Source organism: Molothrus aeneus, chromosome 1 (genome assembly GCF_037042795.1).
Source record: "Molothrus aeneus isolate 106 chromosome 1, BPBGC_Maene_1.0, whole genome shotgun sequence".
Lineage (NCBI taxonomy): Eukaryota > Metazoa > Chordata > Aves > Passeriformes > Icteridae > Molothrus > Molothrus aeneus.
Window position 1 is genome coordinate 67784767 of NC_089646.1, and position 23902 is coordinate 67808668.

At 44.7% G+C, this 23902-nt stretch overlaps 1 protein-coding gene across 1 annotated transcript in view; it reads left to right on the forward strand.

Annotated features, from left to right (window-relative positions):
- Positions 1–4258: 4258 nt before the first annotated feature.
- The window catches only part of F13A1 (coagulation factor XIII A chain), a 58300-nt gene continuing 38656 nt past the window's right edge, over positions 4259–23902 (forward strand). Inside the window, exons 1-3 of the mRNA XM_066545374.1 lie at positions 4259–4412; positions 9962–10150; positions 21656–21907. Coding sequence (XP_066401471.1) covers positions 4265–4412; positions 9962–10150; positions 21656–21907 — 589 coding nt within the window. The 5' untranslated portion in view covers positions 4259–4264. The remainder of the gene's footprint in view (positions 4413–9961; positions 10151–21655; positions 21908–23902) is intronic.

Genomic DNA, 23902 nt, shown 5'->3' on the forward strand with positions numbered 1-23902 from the left:
ACATTTTTATTATTTTGGGTTTTTTTCTTCTAGGATCTGCTCTACTCTGCCTGCAGCCTTAGTGAGGCAGAGCATCACAGGAAGAGGAATGTGAATTCCTGGGAGACAAGTACTGATGCAGCGGAAGGGGGAAGACAAGACTTGATCATCTAAGGAAGAGCACAGGTTCCTACGTAAAGCTGTGAGATGACAAGAGAGAGGCACAGTTGTGTTATTATGTATAGAAGGCCAGAGTTGAGAGTCTGGTTTCTTGAGGGTGTTGTCCTGGCAAGTACTCTGGTGCACATGCTGTAGTATAATGTTCCAGTGTATCCGTACATCCATCTATGCTGCAAATGGCATGGGAGTGCTATTTTAAAAAAAAGAAGAAGAAATGAAACCATCCTCTTGGAAAGCTTTACAATGCTCAGCTGCTCCCGAGGAGTGCTTGGTGTAGCTACAGCAGGCAAAACATCCCTCCCATCTAGTCACTGGCACACAGCACAGCAACCCCTTTATGTGAGCACCTGGTTGATCTGTTTGCCTGTGACAGATCTTGGCACACCCTCTCCTCTGGCTGTAAAGCTTTACTGACTTGTGTGTTTTTTCCCCCCCACAAACTCTTGTCTGGCATGGGAGGACTTGGAACAGAACAACTCTGGCTCTGGCAACAACAGGAAAGTACATTTTAGATAACCCTTTATGGTGCAAGCTTTGCAGCCATTTAAGGGCTTTTCTGTGGGGTTGGAGAGGAAGGGCTGTCCATCATCCAAAGTCTACTACTGTGGGAAGGGTGCCTGTGGCTGCAAAGGTCTTTGGCAAAGGCCATGAGCATCTGAAGGCTGCTCTGAGAAATGGATTTGGGCTCACAGTTCCCCACAGGGTGCTGTGCAGAAGTGAGCACTCTTCCAGCGGTCATCCCAGTGCATCATTCATTAAACATAAAGCCCTACAGGAAAATTAAGGCTTTGTGTTTTCCATACCCCCTCCTGCATCAGCCCTGACGTCAGTAGGTCGGAACCACGGAAGTGAAATTAAGGCCAGTGCAGTCTAATAGGCAAGGGATAGCAAATGCTAAGAAATCAAGGTAATGAGAAAATACCTGCCATCTGGAGCTGTCATAAGCACGAATTTACATCTCTCCCCACAAAATAAATAAATCACAGCCTGCAAAGCATTACCCTCCCTGGATGCAAAGTCCCACTCCTGCCGCTGCCACCAAAAATTTTGGCCTCCCCAATTTGTGCGTGGTCGGTGGCTCCTGCTGAAAGCCCCAGGGTGACATGCCTGGGCAGGGAGAGACATCTGCAAGCGCTGCCTGCTCAGGCGTGGTGGCTGGAGCGCAGGGAGCCGCTCTGCTGCAGCCGCTTGCTCCAGCCCTGGCTCTGACGGAAAGTTTTCCTCCTGGCTCTGACAGCACCACAGCCACTTGGGGAAGCACATGACTTCCTCGGGAGACAGTGTTTCTTGTTTGTGTTGCAGGCCTCCAGCAGGCATGGCACCGAGGCAATATTTATATCAGTTTTTGTAACATCATCACAGCAGCTGTAATTTTGGGAACTGAAGTGCTGGCTGGAAGTGGGAGAGAGAGGCACAAAGCACAACACATCACATAGAAATGTGGAGGCAAGGGGGGAAAAAAAAGAAAAAAAAAGGCAAGAAAAGAAAATTGGCAACCATCCTCCTCCCCCAGAAAGCTCATTGTGTTCCCCAGTGCCAGGGGTGCTGATTGCCCTCCAGATGGTTACCACGGGGCCCATCTGTGTAAAAGCAAGTCAATGGCAATTACAGCTCAGGATGTGTGTGATAGGATCAGATCTGTCCCCTCAGGGTGCTTGCACTCCTGGGGAAGCAGGACAGGGGAAGGGGAGTCCTCCAGCCAGGTGGCTTTCTGTGCTACAAGCCAAACGGTGTTCAGCAGTCTTCTACCCTTCAGCTGTGAGAAAGCACAGTGCAATACTTGTGTGCAGGTAACCAGGCTGCCCCCAAAACTGTTTCAGCCCCATGCTGTGCCTTGGCAGCCAGCCTAGCAAGCTCCTTATCCCACCTACTGGTGCAGTCATGCTGCTCCCAGGTGCCCAGCTCGGATCTCTGACCCACACTCTGCATGTGACCTGACCTCTGTGGAACTACCATGCTGTGGCTGGGAAATCCCCAGGGAGGTAGGAGAGGAGTCCTGTCTTCCAGATGATTTACTTGCTGCTTCCCATGAGAGGTATTCTCTCCTTTTCTGCCCCCTGGCTTGATTTCAGTGGTGTTTAGCCATTGGAGGTTTGAGAATTCTCTGGTGCTGTGGGGCTGGAAGTCATAGCTGCCTGAAAGACAGTAGAGTTGTCTTCACTGTGTCTCCTTGTTTCTTCATCTGCCCTGCAGATGCAGAGGCAAGTGAATGCCCTTGGTGGGTGCCATGTGTGCAAGAGGGGCTCTCCACTGCCCATGCATGTTCTCAGTAGGTGGTTTCTACCTCTACTGCCAAACAGGAGCAGCTGGCAGAACACAAGGCCTGAATTCTTCCCTGTGCATGGCTTTTTCTCCATGTAACTCTGCTGGCCTGTTGACTTATGTCTGACAGAAGGTGTCACAGAGTCTCCAGTTGTCTTAAAGCTTGATGAAACAGAAGAAAGTTGACATGAAGCTAAAAAGCTCCCACAAGGTGCAGCCCCAGACCTGTCAGGTGATGCACATTTCATCATGGACAGGTCATTTGACCCAAATATAGCTGTGTGGTGCAAAACACCTTCATTGTCCTGGACAGCACAAGGTCTCTAGAAAAAGCTGGGCTGCCAATGAGCTCTCCAGTTCATGTGTCCTGCAGTCCTCTGAAAGGACTGCTGTGAGGACCTAGCAGGGGAACCATCACTGTGTCTGCTTGGGAAGACTCCTGAAAGCCAGCACCTGGAAGGTGCTGCATCACAGGCTCCCTGAGGCAGAGACACCACCAAAGACTGGTGACATGGTAAGCATGGCTTCTTGATCTGTGTGCTTCAGAAAATCCCCTCCAGTCTCCCATTTCATATGCTCTTGTGCCAGAAGTACTCCTATTTGATCTCAAAAAGAACAGAAACTTCCATGGCCATGTTGTTTCCTTAGCACAAACACCCTGAAATGCTCCTGGTGAGCAGAGTTGGGGTAAGAAAGGCAGGGAGTGGAGGGAGAAAGAAAAGACATGCCAGCTGTGGTGGCAGATCCTCCGAGGTGGCGCTGGGAGGGCTTGGCAACCCTTTCAGCATTGTCCTATTGCAACAGGAAGGAGGAGGATATACAGAGATTACTTAAAAGCCCCCAACATTTTCCCTGCTTCTATTGCACTGCAGAAATTCTGCAAGGGAGAAGGGAAAAAAAGACTATCCGAAAAGAAGGTACCCTTGATAACTGAAAAAACTTCCTTTTAGAGCTTACTTCTATTAAATATTTGCTACGTTTTAAATTGCTGTTTTCAGGGGCTTAGGGAAGAAGTTTTCTTCTCAGTCATTAATATTTTCTTAGAAGGGCTGCATGGCTTTTTCACTGCTACATGCTTACACTGAAATAGATGTGAAAGCAGTTTTCAGTAGCTCAAAAAGAAGTCTCTGATCAGCCTACATCTAAGATTTCCCTTAAGGACATTAATGGGAAAGAAATAAGTGGATAAGTGCTTTTTTCTTTTCCTTTTTTCCCCTTTATCCCCCTCTCTCTTCCCCCCTCCTCCTCTTTTTCTCAAAAGTAGATTGTCTGGGTGCAGGAGTTAGCCCTGTAGATACTGGGTGTCTGTGTGCATAGGGACAAAAATACAGTTCTCCCCTTATCCACAGGCTGTTGCAGGCTGTAATATTTGGCTTGATTGCAGTATGCCTTATAATGTCATTTTTACTAGGGAGAGGTAGTGTGTGATGCACTTTCTGAAAATATAATTTGCTATTTTGGATTCAATAATGCTTTTATGGAGGAATGAGAGAGTGAAAGATTTTCTAGTTCTTTTACCTGAAACTTCCTAATGTTTTTAGTGCCCTGCTTCTAGACAAATACTTCTGTGTTAGACTTCCCTCTCCTCCCGCCCCCTCCTTCTTCTCTTATTCATGTGTTTTGATGAACATAAAATGCCTTCCAATCCTTAGAGGGCTGTACTTATCATTAGACTGATGTTTTCTGCCTCTCAGGTTTTATTTATGTAAGTCTAAAAATGTGTAGCTCACTGGCACCCCACATTGCTTTTGGCTTCTCCCATCTTGCACGTGCCATGCTAGCTCATGTTTGCTTTTTCCTTGAGCTCTTTCTTTCATGCTATTACAACTTTTTTTAGCATAGGATGTCTGAAACAACGAGCACCAACGAGGAGAATAAACTTCCTTTGAATGGGAGAAGAGCCATCCCACCAAACTACTCCAATGATGAAGAAAATGAGGTTCCTGAGATGGAAGCTTTTGGATTGGTACCTAGAGGATTTAATCCCAGAGGTACAGTGTACAATTAAGCTGTAAATCTTTTTTTACATCTTCCATACTCTTAGCACAGGTCTGTGAACTAAACCCAAACTACTTTTTCCTTACATATTTCCAATTCAGACAGTTTTTCTTGCTGTTCATGGGAAAACTTACTGAAACCACCAGTGTGTATGGAAGTGTTAGCATGGATTATGGGTATGGAAAGTGAGGAGTAAAGAAGCTCGGTGACCACTTATCAGCTTGAACTGTGGGACTGGTTAAAAAAAGGCAAGAATGGGTTTTTTCCAGTTTGATCACAATCACAGAATCACTTAAGAACCTACTGGCTGCAGGCATGGCTGTGGCAGCATTGGAGTGTAGGGCCAGAAGGAGTCTGTTCTCTTAACGGCCTGTTCCATTTATATGGCCTTAAGCTGCCTGTGAAGCTGCTGAAAAATGTTGTCTGGCAGGGAAAACTTTCACTATATATGTTCAGGTCACTCACAAAAAATAACATGAGACTAGAAGGTATACCCATATGATTTTTTATTCTCCTGTGAAGAATGTTTCAATCATTTGGCTGGGGAAACAAAACAATATCATGATATAGAATAGACAAATCAAAGTATGTTCCCAGTGTCGGCTCTTTGGAGTCAACCAGAAATAAAAAAATATGTAAGATCTGGTTTAAAAGAAAACAGGATTAGATTCTGAATGTCTCATTAATGAAATTATGTTAAATTTTTTGCCTATTTGAATTGAACAGCAGAAGTTGTTGAATGTGGCAGCTCAGGGTAGCTGGATGTAATACTACTTAATACTCATAGGGGACTTTTCATCCAGAGTTGAAGGAGTGCTTAATAAATGTGGACAAGAATTAATTACTGAATTTCACACATTGGGAAACAGGCAAAGAGATTTTAAGTGACAAGTTGCAAAGCATTATTTCTGTAATCCTAATCATGTGCCTTAACCACACTCCCCTCCCCACCCCCATCTTAATACACACACATTTCTTTTCGAAGCATTTATTTTTAAAAAATGCCTGAGCAAACCAACTGGCTTGTTAAGACTGCAGAAATTTTGCTTGAACCTATTCTGACAACACTGTAGCTCTGGGGCAAATGTGTGTGTTTAAATTGTCAAATGCAATGCAGTGCAGGTCCCAGCTAGACACTCTTTCAAACCCAACACTCTCACAGAAACTGGAGATGTATTACTGTGGGATACCGTAGAAGGAATGCAGCCTGTAGCTAAAGCCCACCAGTACCAAGAGAAAGATTCCTATTTGCTTTTTGATGTGCTTCACATCAGGCTCTAAATGAAGAGTGGTGCATGTGGGTGGCAGCCTCCTGCTTTTCAGAAATGCAGTGAAAACTTAGGAATGTCGGGTCAAGTGAGTTGAGGGAGGACCCCAACATGTCCTTAGGGTGATGCTGTTGTTGAGAAGACTATCTCTTGTCCAAAGCAAGAGTTTGTGGCCATTGGGTAAACCTGGCTATGGGACTGGTATGGCTGAAAAATAAATCTGTGTGTTGCAGCAGAACTCTTTGTAAAGCTGGATCACCTCTGCTGTGCAATTCTCTCCAATGTTTGTAGCCAAAATATGAAAGGGGTGACCTGAAGGGTCCCTGAAGGGACTGCAGCAGTGTTTCTGTTTCGGTGCACATCAGCTGTGATCTAAGCCTGTGGCACCAGCTGATACAAGCATGGTCTCTGGACATACTGTTTGGGGCAGGGTGCTTAAGTCACCTATCAGAGCATGTTAAAGGTTTCTTGCCCCATGGAGCTTGACCTGACATTCAGGAGCGGAGCTTGCCCCGGAGAACTCTCAGTGTTGTGCTTGGGGGATAAAATGGTTGTCCATGGGCAGAGCAGGAGCAGCACTGTGCTGTGAGGCCCTAGAGCTGGGAGCACATCCTGGCAGAGACATTTTCTGACACCTTCCTTTTCTCCTCCACGCCCCTACACTTCTGGGCTGTCCAGATTTTTCTGTGGTGGTTTCCAGATTTCGTTGCCATAACACACTGGAAAAAAGCATGCAAATGCTTTTATCTGTGCTGTTACAATGAAGGTGTTTTCTAGCCTTTGGACACCTGATATAAACATCTAAACACCTGTGTCTTCACCTGTGTCAGATTGTAGTCAACACAGAGCCATCCGGTGAGTGGAGGTGAGGGCACAGGCTGTCCGGAGAGTCAATGGATGTCAGTTCCATGGTGATCTGTATCCTTCTTTCAGCTCCGCTGGCTGCAGCAACCAGCCATCAGCTGGCCATAAGTTGTTACATACCAGGCTCACATCATTTAGATGCCTAAATTTAACAGAATTCTGCCCTTGATCTGTGCAGTGTAGGAGTTTACAGCTGAGCTAGTCACCCTCGTTTCCCTTGACAGCCAACAGAGAGAAACAGGCATTTTTAGGGTGTGATTCACTTGACCTATTTTAGCTACTACTCTCGGATGAGGTAAGACCCTGTGCTTGCCTAGCTCTCTGCTGACACCCACTTCGACTGCGCTGAATCACAGCCGGGGCGAGCGAGGCGCCGGCTGCGTCCCCAGCGCGGTCAGTGCGCTGCCTGCTGCTGGAGCTGCGGCAGGAGATGCTCATGATGAGGACGGAGCACTTCAGCGGGAAGCCTGTGGCTCCGTGAACATATCTGTGCCGTGTCCTCCCCCCGGCTCGTCCCGGCCAGCTCATCTCACCACAACGTGTCGTGAGCGGGCTCGGTGGGAGGACACAGCCCTGTCATCCCGCTCACCCTTGCAGAGCCCGGTGAGTCGCCAGGCATTTGTGCTTCCCCCGCTAGCGGAGTGATGGGCACTTCCTTTGGAAATTCACGCCATTTTTTGTAGTAATTCAAAGCCCTTCCTCTCTGGTTTTCTGAGGAAACCTGATGTTTAGAGGCTATTCTTTTTATTTGAAAAACTGCTCAACTTTGTGCTCATTTATTGCCCTGCAAGCTTAACATTACACAGGCTTTAAGAAGGCATCACACTGTTGCCTCTCATGCAGCAAACTGTACAACAGACCAGGCTACAGGCAAACCCTCCAGTGGACCTGACTTCAAGGGAGGTCTCGACTTGCCACCTGTCCCTCACAGCTTGGCATCGCCTGGAGCTTTCCTTTGGATCACACTCTGGTGCTGGTCTTAGCACATCCCATTACCCTGCTCATGTTTTGCTCTTCATAATTACCATTACTGTAATTAGCAGCGGCTCAGCCATAGGTTATCTTCATCTGGCAAGCTACATGTACATTTTAACACTGAGCCTAAAAATGAAATGTGTTTTTTGCAGATGTGGATGGCTGTGTTCTGACAGGACCTGTGTAAAGTCCTGTGATAAAATGAAGCAAATGCTGGACTGAAAGCCCAGGGTGGCTTAGCTTTGCAGTTCCTTGAAGGGGCTAACATGCAGAGGAAGGGTGGGGTCACTATTGCCCCCATCTCCTGTTTTATTGCAAAACAGCAGATGAAAACAAAACAAACCCTCAGCTCTGTTTTTGTGCCTCCTTGGAATGAGGGAGAAGCTGAGCCAGTTGATATTCACAGAACCCCAAAATACACAGCTTTTAAATGTAGTGCTTTTGGACCAAATGGGTTTGAAAGATATAAGGGGAGAGATTCTCCCCTGTCCCTGCTTTACCCCTGTACAGAAAAATTCCTGCCTCATGTAATTAAATTGTGAGTTTTGTCAGCATTTTTGAAAGAGCATTGGTAAGTTTTGCAAGGAAGGAGGTGAAGACATGCCCTACTTCACATAGGGGCAATGGGAATGATTTCTGGGCAAAAATGTTTTATACAGACATCTCTGTAACCTCAGCCAGTGCTAAAATCAGCACTGGATTTTTACAGAAGTTACTCCAGAAGCCTGATGAATTGAGCAGAGAATAACAATAACATTGTCATGGGACTCTAAACCTGACTCAGGATTGAACAGAGTATTCTAGCCTTTTTGCAGATGAGGGTTAGCAGGACGCAGATGGTTTTGGGTTCAGTTATGCAGGGCTTTTCCATGAAAGGTTCCTTATCATGCTGTGTCCTCAGGCATATTATTTTCCTTCTGTTTCCTATAGGACATGGATAGGGATCTGAGGGATGATGCAAGCAGGAGTGGGACCTACTCCCATTGCCATTACTCCCCTGTCTCTCATTAGCTGTTGCCCAGAGCCCAGGCTGGAGCTGGAGAAGGACCACACTCACCATGCTTCTGATCCAGGGAGGGTGCTGCCTGCAGAGCTCTGCTGCCTGTCCAGAACTGACAAATTAAACAATTGTGCTGAGCTTCTGTGAAAGGGGCCACATTCAGCCTTCAATGACTTAAATGTCCGACTCATTTACTGAGCACATCATTCTTGCCCACAGTGGGCTTCGTAGAAAGCCAAATTAGCCACCATCATAAATACACACAGCTCCACCAGCTGCTGTAAATGTGCAGCTCTTTTTGCCAGAGCATGAGTTTGGCTCTGCCACTCTAAGTATAAAATGAAGGAATTAGCTTGTTTCTAACTGTCAGCACCTGGAAAGACAAGCTGAGAGCTGCAAATCTAGCTTTACTCTGCTATCTCTCTCCTGGTGGTGAGTAGTAATGGTTCTGCTCCTCCTGGCAGAGGTTTCATGATTATGTCCCTAGCATGCAGGCGAAAGAACAATGTCCAGTTCATTTTCATGTGGTTTCTCATAGTGTGAGAAGACTCCAATTGCAGATTTGTGGTGTGGTACAGTCATGTAGCTTATGGTGAGTGTGAGTGCCTGTGGCTATCCCAGTGCCACCCCACACTGGTCATTTGCTGAACAAACTACTTATAGCTTGCTATAACCATTTATACAGCCTGAATCTGAAGGGAGCAAAGCTTTGCCTGTGTGTGTTATAGATACCTACTGCTGCTTGCCTGTAACTCTATGCTGTAATTATATGCTGTAATGTTATATTTAGTTTTCATAAGAAGACACTAATAGCAGTGGAGGTGTACTGAGAAGCTGAGACAAGACACATGCAGTACACCCAAACCTTATCTAATACAGGCAATCCAAGCTCTCAGCTGAATACAAGATCATTAACTGCCTCTCAGGCTCTTCAGCTCTCAGCATTGGTAGCATTTTGCAAACAAGGTATTTAAGTGTCACAAAGCCCCTGTGAATTTGCATTTTACAAATGAGGGGTTGCAAGAAGGGAGACACGAAGCCCCAGTAATCGAAGTCCCACTGATTGCTCTGGTAAACTTGTGACAGCAAGGCCCAGACTTGCAGAAAGCCAGTGCCAATGGAAAGATGGGTCCAGACTCTCCTTGGGGCCATTCAGCTTCCAACAGCTAGCAATCTGCTCTTCCTGTGGTTGCTCTCAGCATGCACTATAAGCCTTTTGGCCTCTGTGAAAATGGCAGGTGGACAGAGAGGTGTCTGCCTATAAGCCTCTTCTCAGCCAGGAGCATGTAAACCCAGACAGATCCAGCATGTTCCTGTTGCATGGTGTTCCCTCCCTGGAGAAGGGGAGGACGGGGCCTCTAACAACATTGATACCAATATTGATGTTTCAGCACACTGACTCCTTCCCCCTCTGCTCATTTACGTGTCTCTGCAGATTACCTGCGTGTTGTGGATATTTATATGTTCAAGGAGCCTCAGGAGATCAACAAGCAGGAGCACCACACTGATAAGTACTACAACCCCAAGCTGATAGTGCGTCGGGGACAGGCTTTCCAAATCCAGATTGATTTCAACCGACCCTACCAGCCACAGTCAGACCAATTCTGGCTGGAGTTTTTGATGGGTAAGTGCCTGGCAAAGGCTGTGTCCTATCAGCAAAGCAATAGTCTCTCCTAAACAGGAAAGCAGCAGAAATTAATCGCTGGGTGTTTTCCTGTTATGATTGATAAACCATAAAAACAGGCTTAGCCATAGGCAAGGAAGTGTTCTTCTAAACAGGGTTTGAATCCTTTCTTGAGATAATCAGCAAAATTTCATGTGAGAGAAGAAGGGGAAAAATCTGGGGGTTTCTGTTTCATAAGAAGCTGTACTTTTTTGAGCTTTCAAACTTATATCTGGTTAATGCTGTATGGCAATGCTGAAAGGTAGGTGGAACAGGAAACCTCTTTTGTTAGTGCTTAGGAGATGTAGGGAAGAGAGTCTGTTGTTTGAGGCAGGAGAGGTGAGTGCATGAACTGAGATAGCAAAATATTGCTTGCATAAAGAGGGGAAGTTACACTGGGTGGAAGAATCTTGCAACTTTTCAGCCTGCATTTACAAGTAACTTAGTAACAAGAGACAGAGTTCAGTGACTGTGATTTTGGACCAGAAACAGAATCATAGAATCACTAAGGTTATAAAAGACCTCTAAGACGATTGAGTCTACATGTTAGCCTAGCACTGCCATGTTTACCACCAAACTATGTACCTAAGCAGGGGTGGTTATTCCACCACTTCCCTGGGCAGCCTGTTCCAATGCATGGCTACCCTTTCAGTGAAGAGATTTTTCCCAATATGCAATCTAAACCTCCCCTGGTACAACTTGAGATTATTTCCTCTTGCTCTATTGCTTGTCACCTGTGAGAAGGGACCAGCCCCCTCCTTGCTACAGCCTCCTTTCAGGCAGTGTAGAGAGTGATAAGGTCTCCTCTGATCCTCCTTTTCTGCAGGCTAAACACCCCCAGCTCTCTCAGCCACTCCTCATTGGACTTGTGCTCCAGATCCTTCCCCAGCTCTGTTGCTCTTCTGCTGGACACGCTCCAGCACCTCAATGTCTTTGTTGCAGTGAGTGTTCCAGAACTGAGCACAGGATTTGAGGTGTGGCTTCACCAGTGCTGAGACACTTAGGATGATATCAGAGACTTTCTTGATTTATTGCTGAAAGAGAAAGAGAGCTTTTTTCCTCTCACTAAGAAGTCTTCATCAGAGACCCAGGTCCTAAGCTATCATCTGTTGACTCACTGAAGGCATGGAACTAGAGAAAGGCATGACCTGACTAGAAAAGGAGAGAAGCTAAAGGGTTTCCTGCTGTGCTCCAAAAATAGACCCACCAAATTCTGGTCCCTACAACACAACTCTGGGAAATACCCAGCTTCATCTAGATTAATCTGGGGGTTTTTGTGCTAAGACATCAATGTTTCCCTTATAAAGCCTTTAAAGTAGGTTATAATTGATGTTTTAATTTACTTTCCTGTGAGATGCAGATCTGAAATTTGTAATGCTGAGTCTTTTCCATCATTGAATTATGATGATATGGCCATTTATTAGATTTGTTGCCTTCTAAAGCTAGATGGGCGTTTATCTCTTAAACATATGTGCAGTGAAAATGTTACTGGTTGCACATTTTTTTTCCATGGCTCTCTTCTTTCTAATTTAAATTAGGGTTGGGAGGCATGTTATGACAGTCCAGTGAATGATTGGCTGAACAGCCACAAGTGCCTTTAAAAATTTAATATGCATAAATATCATTAGTTCTTTTGGGATTTAATTAAATTCAAGATTGTTCCCTTAATCTTTGTATGTTTAAAACAAACAGCTGTATCAAGAAGACGTGGAAAATGGAACATTTGGTTTTTATTGCACTCTGTGCAGCTTGCATTTGTTTTAATCAGATATTCTATATTGGAAGAAGAAAATTAACACTTCTTTTGACATTGCACAATCCACTTAAGAGAACACATTCACTTCTTTTTTTTTGCTCTTTCCTAACACATCCATCCATGGTTTGTAGCTTGAATCTCTAAGTATGGATAAAAATACTCTCATCTACAGCCATGGTAGGAATGGGGTTAATACGGCCTGAGCCAGGGGAGTCTCTGCAATAAACACAGCTCTGAATTATTCCTTTGGAGCTAGCCCTGTGTGTGTGGTGGAATTCCCCTCCCTCTTCTTCACTGTTGCTGTCCTTCCTGTGACATGGGATGGGTGTCTATGCGTGGTGGCTTACAACTGGCTGCAGATACAAGATAGGGTTCAGTGCTATAGCCCTCCCCTGTTTTTTCTTTGCTTCTGTGAGCACGACTGCCCTCATGTTGCGAGGACTTAAACTCACAGAGATTCAACTGGGAGGTGTTCAAGCTCCTCTTCTGGGAACTAGTCAACACTCAGCACTCTGCAAATGTTTCTCTTTGTGAACATGTGGTGAAAATGCAGTATATTTGTTCTCAGAGGCTAGCAACAGGAAGCAAAACAAACACAGTCCACAGCAGAGAAGGAAAATTCAGAAATTATATGCCTGACTCTTGCCACTTCTCCTTTTAGTATCGAGTCCAATGTTTAATGCTGAGAAGAGAAAGGAAATTTCTCTTACTTAGGAAAGACAACTGGCTGCTGAATGTCTCAGTGCTGTGCTCTCAAACCTTTTGTCAGAGGGAGGTGTGGCCATTTTCATCCATTTTTTTTCAGTTTATCTTCCTGAAGAGCTGGCTCTCACCTCTCATACTGCCTGAACAGCAGAACCCAGACAAAAAGCTCTTGCCCAGGCTGCCTGTGAGCAAGGGAGAGAGGCAGGCACCTCCAAGCAGAGTTTAACCCTGCTGTCTTAAAGTGGGATGAACTCTCTTCTGGATTTTTTTTTCTTCCTCTCTTGACTCTCTCTCATAGACTAGACTCTGGCTTTAAGAGCACTAGAGGCAGGGAAGCTGAATCCTGCCCTTTGGTACTGTCAGGCAGAAGCTATCCCTAGGGAGTGGCTCAGAAAACAGCCGTGCAGCAGAGGCAGCTTGAGCTCACAGAAACTTTTTGTTCTGAAAGGATTATACTTCCTAGGAATGTGCTGAGCTTAGGAGATTAAAGTGATGGACACACAGAAATATTGGCAGGCTGTTGTAAGATGACCTTTGCAAGGAGCACTCTGTGTGCCTGAACAGTAGATTTCAAATGGTACAGCAGAACTGTTGAATAGAATAGCCTAGATTGGAGGGGCCTCTGGAGGTCTCATCTCTAGCAGGTCAAAGCAGGTCCAGCTTCTCCAGCATCTCTGGGTCTTTCCCTAAGAGCAGGTTTTGAGTATCTCCAGAGTGTGGATGTTTCCCCAAACAATGTGGACCAGGCTACCCTGAACTGCAGAATATTTTGAGTGGTTCAAGGTTCTATTCTCGTAAGGTACAAAGTTACTCTATAGGGATGGCTGGCCTTGACTCCCAGGGAATTCAATTGGAGCTGGGAAAACTTGAAGTCTCCTTTTGCAGGGCTGTGCCTGCAGTGGAGGCAGTTTGTACAACCGTGTCTACAAAGCTATTCAGAAGTCATTAATTCCCAGCTCTGAGAAAGTTCCCCAAGTTGACATTAATCCATCACAGAATTTTTATCCATTAAAGACTAATTTTGATCCTGAAAAATGTGACAATTGTAATGGATTCGTCCTGTGGGTGTGCACAGAACTATTCTATTTCCGTTATTCCCTAAAATTTTCTTTCCTTTCTCTTTTTTTTTTCACTCCTATTTTTTCTTCTTTTGCATCATTAAAAAGATGATTAATGAAGCAAGTAAAGCAAGTAGAGACTGCTTAATCCTTCTAATTGATAATGAATCAAGGGTACCTGGAACAAATACTTCTTCTGTCATGTGAAACAAGATCTGGAACGCTCAGAGAACCATCTTTAATTACAATCCTTCTTTATCCATTTAAATGCCATTTTCACAGAATTCAGGGGTTAAATTGTATAAATAAATATATATATGTGTGTGTGTAAATATATATATATTTGTGTATGTGTATGTATATATATGGGAATATATAAATAGTTCACCCCAATCTCTTGGAAGTCACTTTTACAGACATTCTTCTATGATAGTTCCTTATGACTGAAGTCATTCTTGCTTTAACAGACTGTTTTCTGTAGAGTCATCCCTGGTGAAATTGACTGAAATGCTAACATGTGAATTATTGTAATTCAGTTTTGCACATAATCCTTTATTAAATTAGGACCATAGTTGCCTGCCAAAGTATGGAACACAATGAATGTGCCAAAAAATCCACATGGAAAAATATCCACTTATAAAGATTAATTAGATGTAATTCCAGTTCTTGTGCTGAACGTCAGCCCTGCCACAGTACCTATGGTTTGAGAGCTGCTCTGTCACCACATATTTCCTTCATTTCTGTCTACTTTCTGGCTTTTACAAGAGGAAAGGTGATCATCACCACTTGGGTGAAACTTGTTTTATTGGTCTGTGATTGTGTTGAAAAAGCTGCAAGAGAAGTGCAGATGCTGTGCTTACATCTAGCTCCCCACAGTGGAATTAATTCCAGTTTTTTGGAGCCTTAGTGAACCCAGAAGAGCCAAAGGACTTCCTCACCCATCTTGATCCATCCTGACTCCTACCTTTGTGGTGATGGGGATATTTTGTGTTCCTCTTGATTTTCCATAATGCAAGGCTTAGCCTGGGACAGCCAGTTTGGTGTGGGTGCTGCAAAGTTTCCACTGGCACTGCTGCACTGGCAGGGATTTCTCTGAAAAGCAGATGAATGATGAGATGGGCTTATACAGCCTTCAATCTTGCTTTTAGTAGTAGTTTCCAGTACGTGGCTGTAAATCCTTGAGGGGTTGATGAGTTTATATGGTGCATCCTGACTCTAATGATGTATTTCCCCACATCCTCATAAATTGCTGTCTATTTGTGTTTTCCTTAAATGGATTCATAAATCCATATATATTGGTCTAGCCCTAAATGTTATTATGAACGTTTTATTCATTGACGCACTTCTGGAAGGGCCGTAAATTCCAGTCCCCCAGGCTACTCTCACCTTTCCACACGTGTGCATGTGTGGATACCCACCCACCCGTCCATATGCTCTCCTCAGGCTTCTATAAATCATTGGCTTCTGCCCTGAGATCAGAGGAGAGACTTACTGCTCCTTTTTCCACAGTCTTCCCAAGCCAGTTCCAGGGGGATAGTTATAAACACATCAAAGAAGCTAAGAACATAAAGGTGTTAGAGCTGATCCCATATGGCTTATTTAGGTGATACCAAATTCCCACTTATAGTCAGAGGGATATCTGAGTTCAACTAAATAACCAGAGGTCCAGTTCAGGATACACACACCAGAATCTTTGGAGCTCTTCATACTGTTCTACAGTGTCCACTGCCTCTCCCTGTTTTCACAGCAGAGTTGGGCCAGGAAAGATTCCAGGATTATTGAGGTTTTGATGATTTTGTCAAGCAGTAATTCTGCCTTACTGGGAAGTATTGCTACCTCTGCTGTCACCTATTCTCCTCAGCAGCTTTGAGACAGGATGGATTGTAGCCAACAGAGGTGCTGCAACATGAGATGTCCCCCAGCACTAGGGATGGGATGTCGAGCTGAATTCTTATTCTGGGTAAAAGTTGCTCTTTGGAAAACTTTAGATCTTCATATTTTAGGAGATTTTGGCGCTATCAAGAGAACTAACTGGTCTAGAGGGCACACTGTGTTGGTAGGTAACTTAGCACTGTGAGTTTATTAGATCCTTGTTTCACAAAGCAGAACAAAAAATTGAGCAGAGATACAAAAACACCTGATGGTCTAAACTTGGAATCTCATTTTGTGACAGAAAAAATAATTTATTAGCAGCAGAACATATTTCCTAGAGATTGCCTCCCAGCAGACAAGACACCTGTTTGCCAGCTCTTAGTAAAAAACAAACCCCTCCACTTGCTGAACAAAGGCATTGGGGTATTCTTTTCCTCCCCTCTGGAATTCCCAGCTGGGTCCCAGAAGAGTAGAGAGGAGGCAGTCCCTTGAGGTGACTATGGGTGCAGTATTTCATGCAAATTAGTCTTTATTTGTCTGATTTTTGCACTGCTTCAGCAGCATCAAGTGGCACATAAAATCTGGCTGTATTTTTTAGTTGTTTTACTAGCTAAAGTGTGTGGCTCTGATGTGTGTTTTACAATTGTAAAGAACTACAAACATTCACTGCTGGGGCAGAGTGGCCAGATGTTAAGGATTCATAACTGGAGCCATGGGCAAACCTTCTTTCAAGATATTTGTGTTTACGACATTTCCAAGTTTGTATATAGCACTTCTGAAGGCAATGGAATTTGAGGGTGGTAGGAACTCAGATGAAATGTTAGAGATTTAGAGAGTGATGCTTTTAACAAAAAAATGTTTCCTCTTCTTGCTTCTTTTGATTGTTTGGAATTTTATTGGAGCACCTCTCCTGTTTCTTTCTAATTTGTTTTATTCTGCATTTCGTGTCATAAATCCCATATGCTGACACCTATCTCCAAGGCTGCTTGCTATCAAAAGGCTTACTCTGCTGTACTGGTGACTTCCAGCTCAAACTTATTTATCAATATATCACAGTTATTATACTTCCATGGATGGCGCTGAAATAGATTTGTTACCCTTTATATGAAAGTGTGTATCTAGATAAAACAAATGAACTTATAGGAAAATTGTTAATTACTGTGTGTAATCAACAACTCCAAAGGGAGACAGATGACTTGACTCCTTGAAAAGCCAATCTTCCAAGGAGGGTTCCTAAAAAGACAAAGGCTACTGAGATACAGCTTTGTTCACCTCCTTCTCTTCTGAGGTATCCCACTTCCATCAGGAAGGAAATTCCCTGTGAAGCTCACTACATCTCTAATCTCTGTGCTACCAAACCTTCCTTCCTCCCTGCTGGAACTAAAGCTCGGTTGTGTGGGACCTATCCAAGAGCACCTGCTGGTTCCTCCAGTGTCTGTGCCAACAGCACAGCACTAATTCAGCCCTGGCATTTATGAGCTGTTTAATGAGCACACACACACACACACACAGAGCAGTGTGCATGTCCACTAGGGATCAACGGGAAAACTAAACTACATGTAGTCAGGAGCTTCCAGGGACAGGATAGAGAAGGAGAAGGAGGAGAATAGAACTGAGCAAGCCCTGGTTCCTGTTAGTCACTTACAAAGTACAGTGGCAGAATTGGATAACTGGAGGAGGGCTGCTCATGTTTTGACAGCTGAACTCACTGTACCTATCTCTCACCCCTCTCCCTTGCTGTAAATCCCTCTCTGGTGTGGCAATTTTACCCAGAATTTAACACAGCCTGCCTCCGTGCCTGATGGGCCCAGAGCTGACATGCTAGGGAGGAAAGGCATATGTTGAAAATAACTGACTTTGAACGCATGTGTGTAGCCACAGTTCTGTGGTTTAGATGGCTTATTATTTTGCTGCTACATAAATAGATTTTGGCAAGCTTTATCAAATGCTGCACTTTGCTCTTTGTCCCTGTAAAGTGTCTATGTGTGACAGGGGACATCCCATGCATACCCACATCCACACATGCTGCGGTCATGGTGCCTTTTGCCGTGTAGATCTTTACTGATGATTTTTAATTTATCTTATGAACTCCTTCAATAGCGACAGCAGCTACTTCGCTCCTCTTCTCCTGAGTGCCTGGAAACTTCAAGAAGTGTAGAGTCAAGCTGAGTTGCAACTGAAGTGAGAAGGAGCCTTAGGACCCCAGCTTAGTTAGCTACAGAAACAAGGGTAGAATAAGAAAGGATAAGAAAGAAGAACTTATCAAAGGATTGCAGACCTGTGCACTGTGCATCAGGGAAATAGATTTGTTTGTGCCATCAAACGTTCTGTACAAGGGAGGTTTCTGTAAAAATTAATGTCTTCTGGCAGCATTGTGGCTCAGCACCTAGCACTGAAATGCAGAGTGTTGGAGGCCTGAGAAAGGGGGTCACTGTCAGTTCTCTCTCCTCTCCTGCTTCAAAGGCAGGACAGTCAGTAGCTTCTATTCAGTACATGATATCTTTGAAGGAGCCTATTAAAAAAAATCACCCAGTGCAGGAACCTCCAGACTTTCTGAGTTCACAGGCTGGATTTTCCCATTTCCATGTGCTGTTAGAGTGAGCAGACAGGGACATCCCAACAGCATGATGTCAGGCAATGACTTTGTCTGCCACAGAGCAATTGGCTGTGAAATGTCCTCATGTGAGGGCCAGGGCCTCCTACACCCAAAGAAAACGTGAACACTGTGGAGTGAGGCAGCCACAAAGAACTGGCTGTGGAGCATAGTTCAGGCTGCCAACTCGTGGTGCAAATCGGAGCTGGAGAGATCCTGAGCCAGCTAATGCTACTGGCATAATGTCAGCACCCTCCTGTCAGCATAAAAAGGGTTTATCTTGTCTACATGTCCCAGTTCTGACATGCACTCAAACTGCCTCCTGCCTCTCTATTGGTTGGGTTAGCACCAGAGACCCTTCAGAGAGTGCTCTGCCTGGCATTCACAGGCTTTTGGTAATAACTCTTTGGATAGTATTGAATCTTCTTCCTTGGAGACTCAGCCAGAGAATGAAATCACCACTGCATGTTACTCCTTCTGAGGAAGGGCCAACATTGCAGATATCCCAACTATGAGCCAAAGCTGGCTCTACTTTTCCACTGCAGCCAGAAATGTGTGCTCAAGATGTAGATAAAGGTGAAAAGGCCAAGCCATCCTGATAGAACTTCCCTACAGAGTTGATAAATGTAGTACTGAGCCTATGTAAAAATTATTTGGCCAGCAACCTTAGCATGCAATGCCAAAGTTACTCAGCTTTATAGCACTCTAGTATCAAGACAACAGATGTGTGTATATGAGACTAGTGTGGCTGATGCTGTCAGGTGTCTAGATGTGTGTTTACAATTCAGCTCCAAAAGCTCCTGACAGAAGTAACAATTCCCTTACTCTTTCATTTACATCCCCTATTCTTCCATTTGCATTTTGTTTTGTTTGGTTTTTGGTTTAGTTTGGTTTGGTTCTATTTCAGAATATTAGGGAACCTGTCCCCTCTTCAAAGAAAACATTGGAAATTGCTCACTCAAGTGCTCTTGAAGGCTCTGCTCATCTTCCCAAACTTCCTTGTGGGTTCAGGATTTATGTAACCATTAGCAAGCACCAAATCATGATTGTCTGTCAGGAGCAAACAATGTTCTCTTGTATTTACTATTTATTACACTTGCAAAGTACCCTGACTTCTAGGATATCCATCCCTGGCAAATCTGCTATGTCTGCAAGGATGTAGAGCATCCCTGGTGCCCCAGAGCACCTCCTCATGAGAGAGCAAGCTAATGCAGTGACCTCTTACTCTGTGGGACCAGCTATGTGGGGCTCTGGGTTGAAAGAACCTTGCATACTCCTTCAAAAGCAACTACAGCTGCTGTCCTGTCGAGCAAAAGGTATATTAGGGTGTCTTGTGGCTTTGCTTGTTTGGAAGGGAAAACGGGATTTTGAGTTTTCAGAACAAATGAGAATGGTTTTTTGCCAAACCTGCTTATGAGGTGCCAGTGGCAGTGGTCCCATAAGGATGTCTTGAAAAGTTTTTGTGGCCTCTTTGAGATCCTATCAGATTCCTATAGGCAGATTTTCTGGGAAGTGATTCTGCAGTCTCCCCATGTACACGTGGCATACACAGACGTGGTGGTGCAAAGTCACTGCCAGAGCACAGCTCCTCCTCTCCCCAATAGGCTCCTGCACCGACATGCAGCTTCCAGCAAAGACAAGGATGTCAGTTCCTAACCATGTTAAAATAGTAATCTCTTCCCCCTCCCACCTTTCTGAAGGAGGTATGGGAGGTATTTTTAAAAGTAGAACTTGTTAACAGTTTTCAAGGATATCAGTTCAACTGCTTGGTTTGCTCTGCTGCTTTGTTTGGATTGCTTTTTTTAGAAAAAGATTATGTCAAAACTAGAAGAAAAATATCAACTGTAGAAGCAAGCTGGGTCATGGACAGTTGCACTACAAAGGACAAAAATGTGTTCAGCTCCCAGATCTGTTACCTCTATAGGTTCTTCTCTCTACACTGGCTTTCTTTTGATGGTTTATATTTGAAGTGTCCAGTGCTCTATCTTCTAGTGTTTTCTATTGATTTTGCTCTCTTATTCTATTCCTTTATTCTTCTGTAGGTATTTTCCTTCCATTGTGTTCCTCACTGATCTGAATGAGTTTCATGGGTTACAGCATCCCTGGCCTGCAGGGCAAAGTGGGTTATTTATGTCCATTGAATATCTACAGAATGAAAATTCATGTGCTCAGAATAACCTCTTGGATGAAGCACAGTAGCCCCAGATTTCTCCGAAACACAAATGTCGTGGCAGCTTGCAAGTTTCAGATTTAAAGCTGGAGTTGTCCTTTCCCAAAATGTAGCAGCGTTCAGATCTGCGATTATCTCTACATCGGCAGTATAAAAATAAGCAGGCAGGAAAATGAGTTTAATTTTGAAGTTCTTAAATAGTAGGAATGAAAAATATAGAAGTCTGTCCCTCCGTCTGCCATCATTGCTTTTCATTACCCTATTTTTGAATGAGGCCAACTTTCAGCCTAAAATATGAAATGAAGAGTAGATTTGAGAATGAGATAAGGAACTCATCCTTCTCACAAATGTCTCTTCTGTCTATGCTTCTGGTTGGCTTCCAGATTTAGTTTGGCTCTACCTCAGTCTCAAGGGGTGGAGCCTCACACAACTTTGAATCCTGGCACTGTACATGTTTACATGTAGCCTATCCGTCTAGCTGCTTTTAGAGTTGGCGGAGTAAAATAAGCTCCTCTGGGGTGTGATTTGTCTTACTATGAGGCAGACTCTCACGTGAGGTACTTTGGAGGCGTGTCATACTTTGGGACCCATTTCTGGCAGAGAAAGTTTGGTGATTCAGTCCCAGTGTGGTGGTTTATATTCTGGGCATCCAGATTCTAAACCACCTGAGGAGTGGATGCTCGGAGGTAACCGAGCACTGGGTATCTGCATATGGACTCATTTGTGTTTCCTCCATCTGTGTGGACTTCATGAAAGAGCTCTTGGCCTCTGCTTGGCAGTGCAGTAGTGCAGAGAAGAACAGGGTTCTGCTCTGCTGAAGAGCCCCAAAGCTGATGTCTGTGCCCCAGAGGGCACTTGTGTGCTAGCAATAAGGGTGGTGGGTGCATCTGAACTGGGGAAGGGCTCTCACCTAAACTCCTAAACTTACCAACAGTCTAGTTGGTGTTGTTGACACCAAGGCAAGGAGCAAGCTGGAGTGCAGCTTGCTGCACTAGGATAAACAATGGTGGGCAAGAAAAGCCTGAACAGCCACTTCTCGTGCTGGCAGGGCTATCTATGCTCTAGCAGTGCTCAAGCCAGTGAGACTGGAGCCTGCTGGAGAGAGGTGGGTGGGGGTGAGGGGGCAGGCTGCCTGCAGGGAGCTGTTGCAGGTATTTGTGTGGCTGTGCTGTCAAGTTACCAGGCCCTGTGAGAGGCAATGAGAGAGTAGGTTATTTTTGCCCACTAAAACCTGCCACCTCCATTGAAAATAAAACAAAAGGACAGAGGACTGCTAGAAAAATTAAAAAACTGTCTTCACTTCTCACTCCAGGTCGCTACCCACAGCAAAACAAGGGCACCTACATTCCAATCCCAGTAGGCAGTGCACTAAAACCTGGTCAGTGGGGAGCGAAGGTTATCCACAGGGAAAACAACTCCATTCGACTGTCCATCATGTCCTCTGCCACCTGCATCATCGGCAAGTTTCGCTTGTATGTTTCTGTCTTGACTCCCTATGGCATCCTTCGGACACGCAGGAATTCAGCGACCGACACCTACATCTTGTTCAATCCCTGGTGCCAGCGTAAGTACCTGCTCAAAGGCTTGCACTTTGTGCTGCTGGGCTCATCAGGTTTTAGGTGGGTTGGTCCAGGAATGGGGGCGTGGTACCAAGGAGGTTGGAGACATGTCAGTTTGGGTCTGGAAAATTTACAGGAACTCCGCCAAAAGTCAAGTCTTTCAGGCTGGGGAATAGCACTGTGTGAGCAGGGTTCCATGCTGGAAACCAATGACTTCATTTTGTCTAAATTCTCCAGTTTTATGAGGCCAAGACTGTGTTTGCCAGCTCAGGCTCCGTTTCTCATAGCAAACACACCCTAAGGCTTTACTCTGACTTGAATAGGCAACACTGAGAGTCTCCAGTGTGCCTGTGTGTGCCTTAAACAAGTCAATATAAGCATATTTTTTTCCAGGATTTGGTGTGGAGCAGGATGTGGTGGCCTCACATACTCTGTTGTCTTACATTGCTAATTGCCACATTTGGGAATTGAACACCTGAAGTCAAAATATTGCAGGAATTCAATGGGAGCTGCTGTTCCTGCACAGGCTGGGTGGAGTCAGCTTGCTGTGGGTTCACGGATGGTGCCTTCCTGCTGCTACATGACATTTGCCCTTATAACTTCCCTTTTAGTGGTGACTAATTAGCAACGGTGCTCTCTCTGAGGAACAAAACATTTTGCAAATGAGACTTTTTTTATAATACAGTGGGTTGAAGAACAATTTTTTTTTTTTATCTCTCAGGATCCTTGGAAGAAATCAGGCTTTATGCTGTCAGGGTTGTACTTTACCCAATGAACTCTGTGTCTGGCTTTCAGGAGAGGGCAAGGAGGATCAGTGGCTCAGCCTTCTGACAGGGTGTAGCACTGTCTTAGATTCCGACACATGCAAGGCTCCAAATCACATGTATTGCAGTATATTTAGGTCACCAGCTAGCTTCAATATTCTCCTGCTACCCTTCCTTCATCTTTCCATTTTTTTACCACAGTATTTGCATCAAATAATCCTGTACCAAAGAAGGGCCCTCCTACCAAGTGACAAGTAAGTTTAGCATTATTAGTAGAGCCCATTATTCAGCTGCACTGCTGTCAGTACATGGAATGATTTGTGCTGGGTTCATTACCTGCCCCTAGTCCAAGGGAATATAAGCAATGATTAGCTTATGCATTATTTAAGAAGATATAGATTAATGCTGAATAAAGAGGAGTTAGTTAAGTGGGAATAGGAGGGAAGGGCAGGGCTGAAGGCCCTGCCACACTGTGAGATACTTCTGAAAGCAGTGTGAGGTACCTCAGAGCAGTGTGCTAACAGTTTGTTCTGGAGGGTGGACAACAGAAAGAGAGGAAACATTGCCAAAGCTATGATCCACTGTGAGCAGACGAAACTTCTCAAGGTTTGTTTTGGCATCATCAGACTCACAGCTTCAGTCAGGGAAGGTAGAAAGCTCTACCTAAAGTTAGAGCATTACTTGGTTTTAGTCCTGGGTGTTCTAACAGCCAGCACAGTGATGCTGCGGTGGCTCAGCACATCTTTGGAAAGGTATAAACCCTAGGGAAAATCTTTTTAAATTGCCTCAGTTTGCCTTGTGATTAGCAGACAACCAGCGGGGACTGCATGCAGTCCTAATGTGGAGGCAAGAGGTGATGTGGGGGGTTGCCTACCCTACTGTGGTGTGACTGGGACCACACAGGCTGATGTGAGTTGTTAGTCAGAGGAAAAAAGGGAAAATCAATCCCTACTTCACACCTCCTTGCCCAGTAACTCTATGTGCAGGCTGATCAACCAATATTCATGGTATACAGATGCTTTGCTCTCCTGTGCCCACCCTCCCTCACACCTGAGCTGAATGAGTCCAAAAGCCAGCAAGATTAAAAACCACAACATGGGAGTAAACCCACAGGGAGCAAGACATGTAGCAGTTGCCACCAGTGGCAGGCATTGGCAAGGCTGATGGAAAAAGTCTACCTTAGGAAAGCAAAAAAGTTTTTCTGAGCAGCAAAGACATGTTGTGTGACCCTAGATC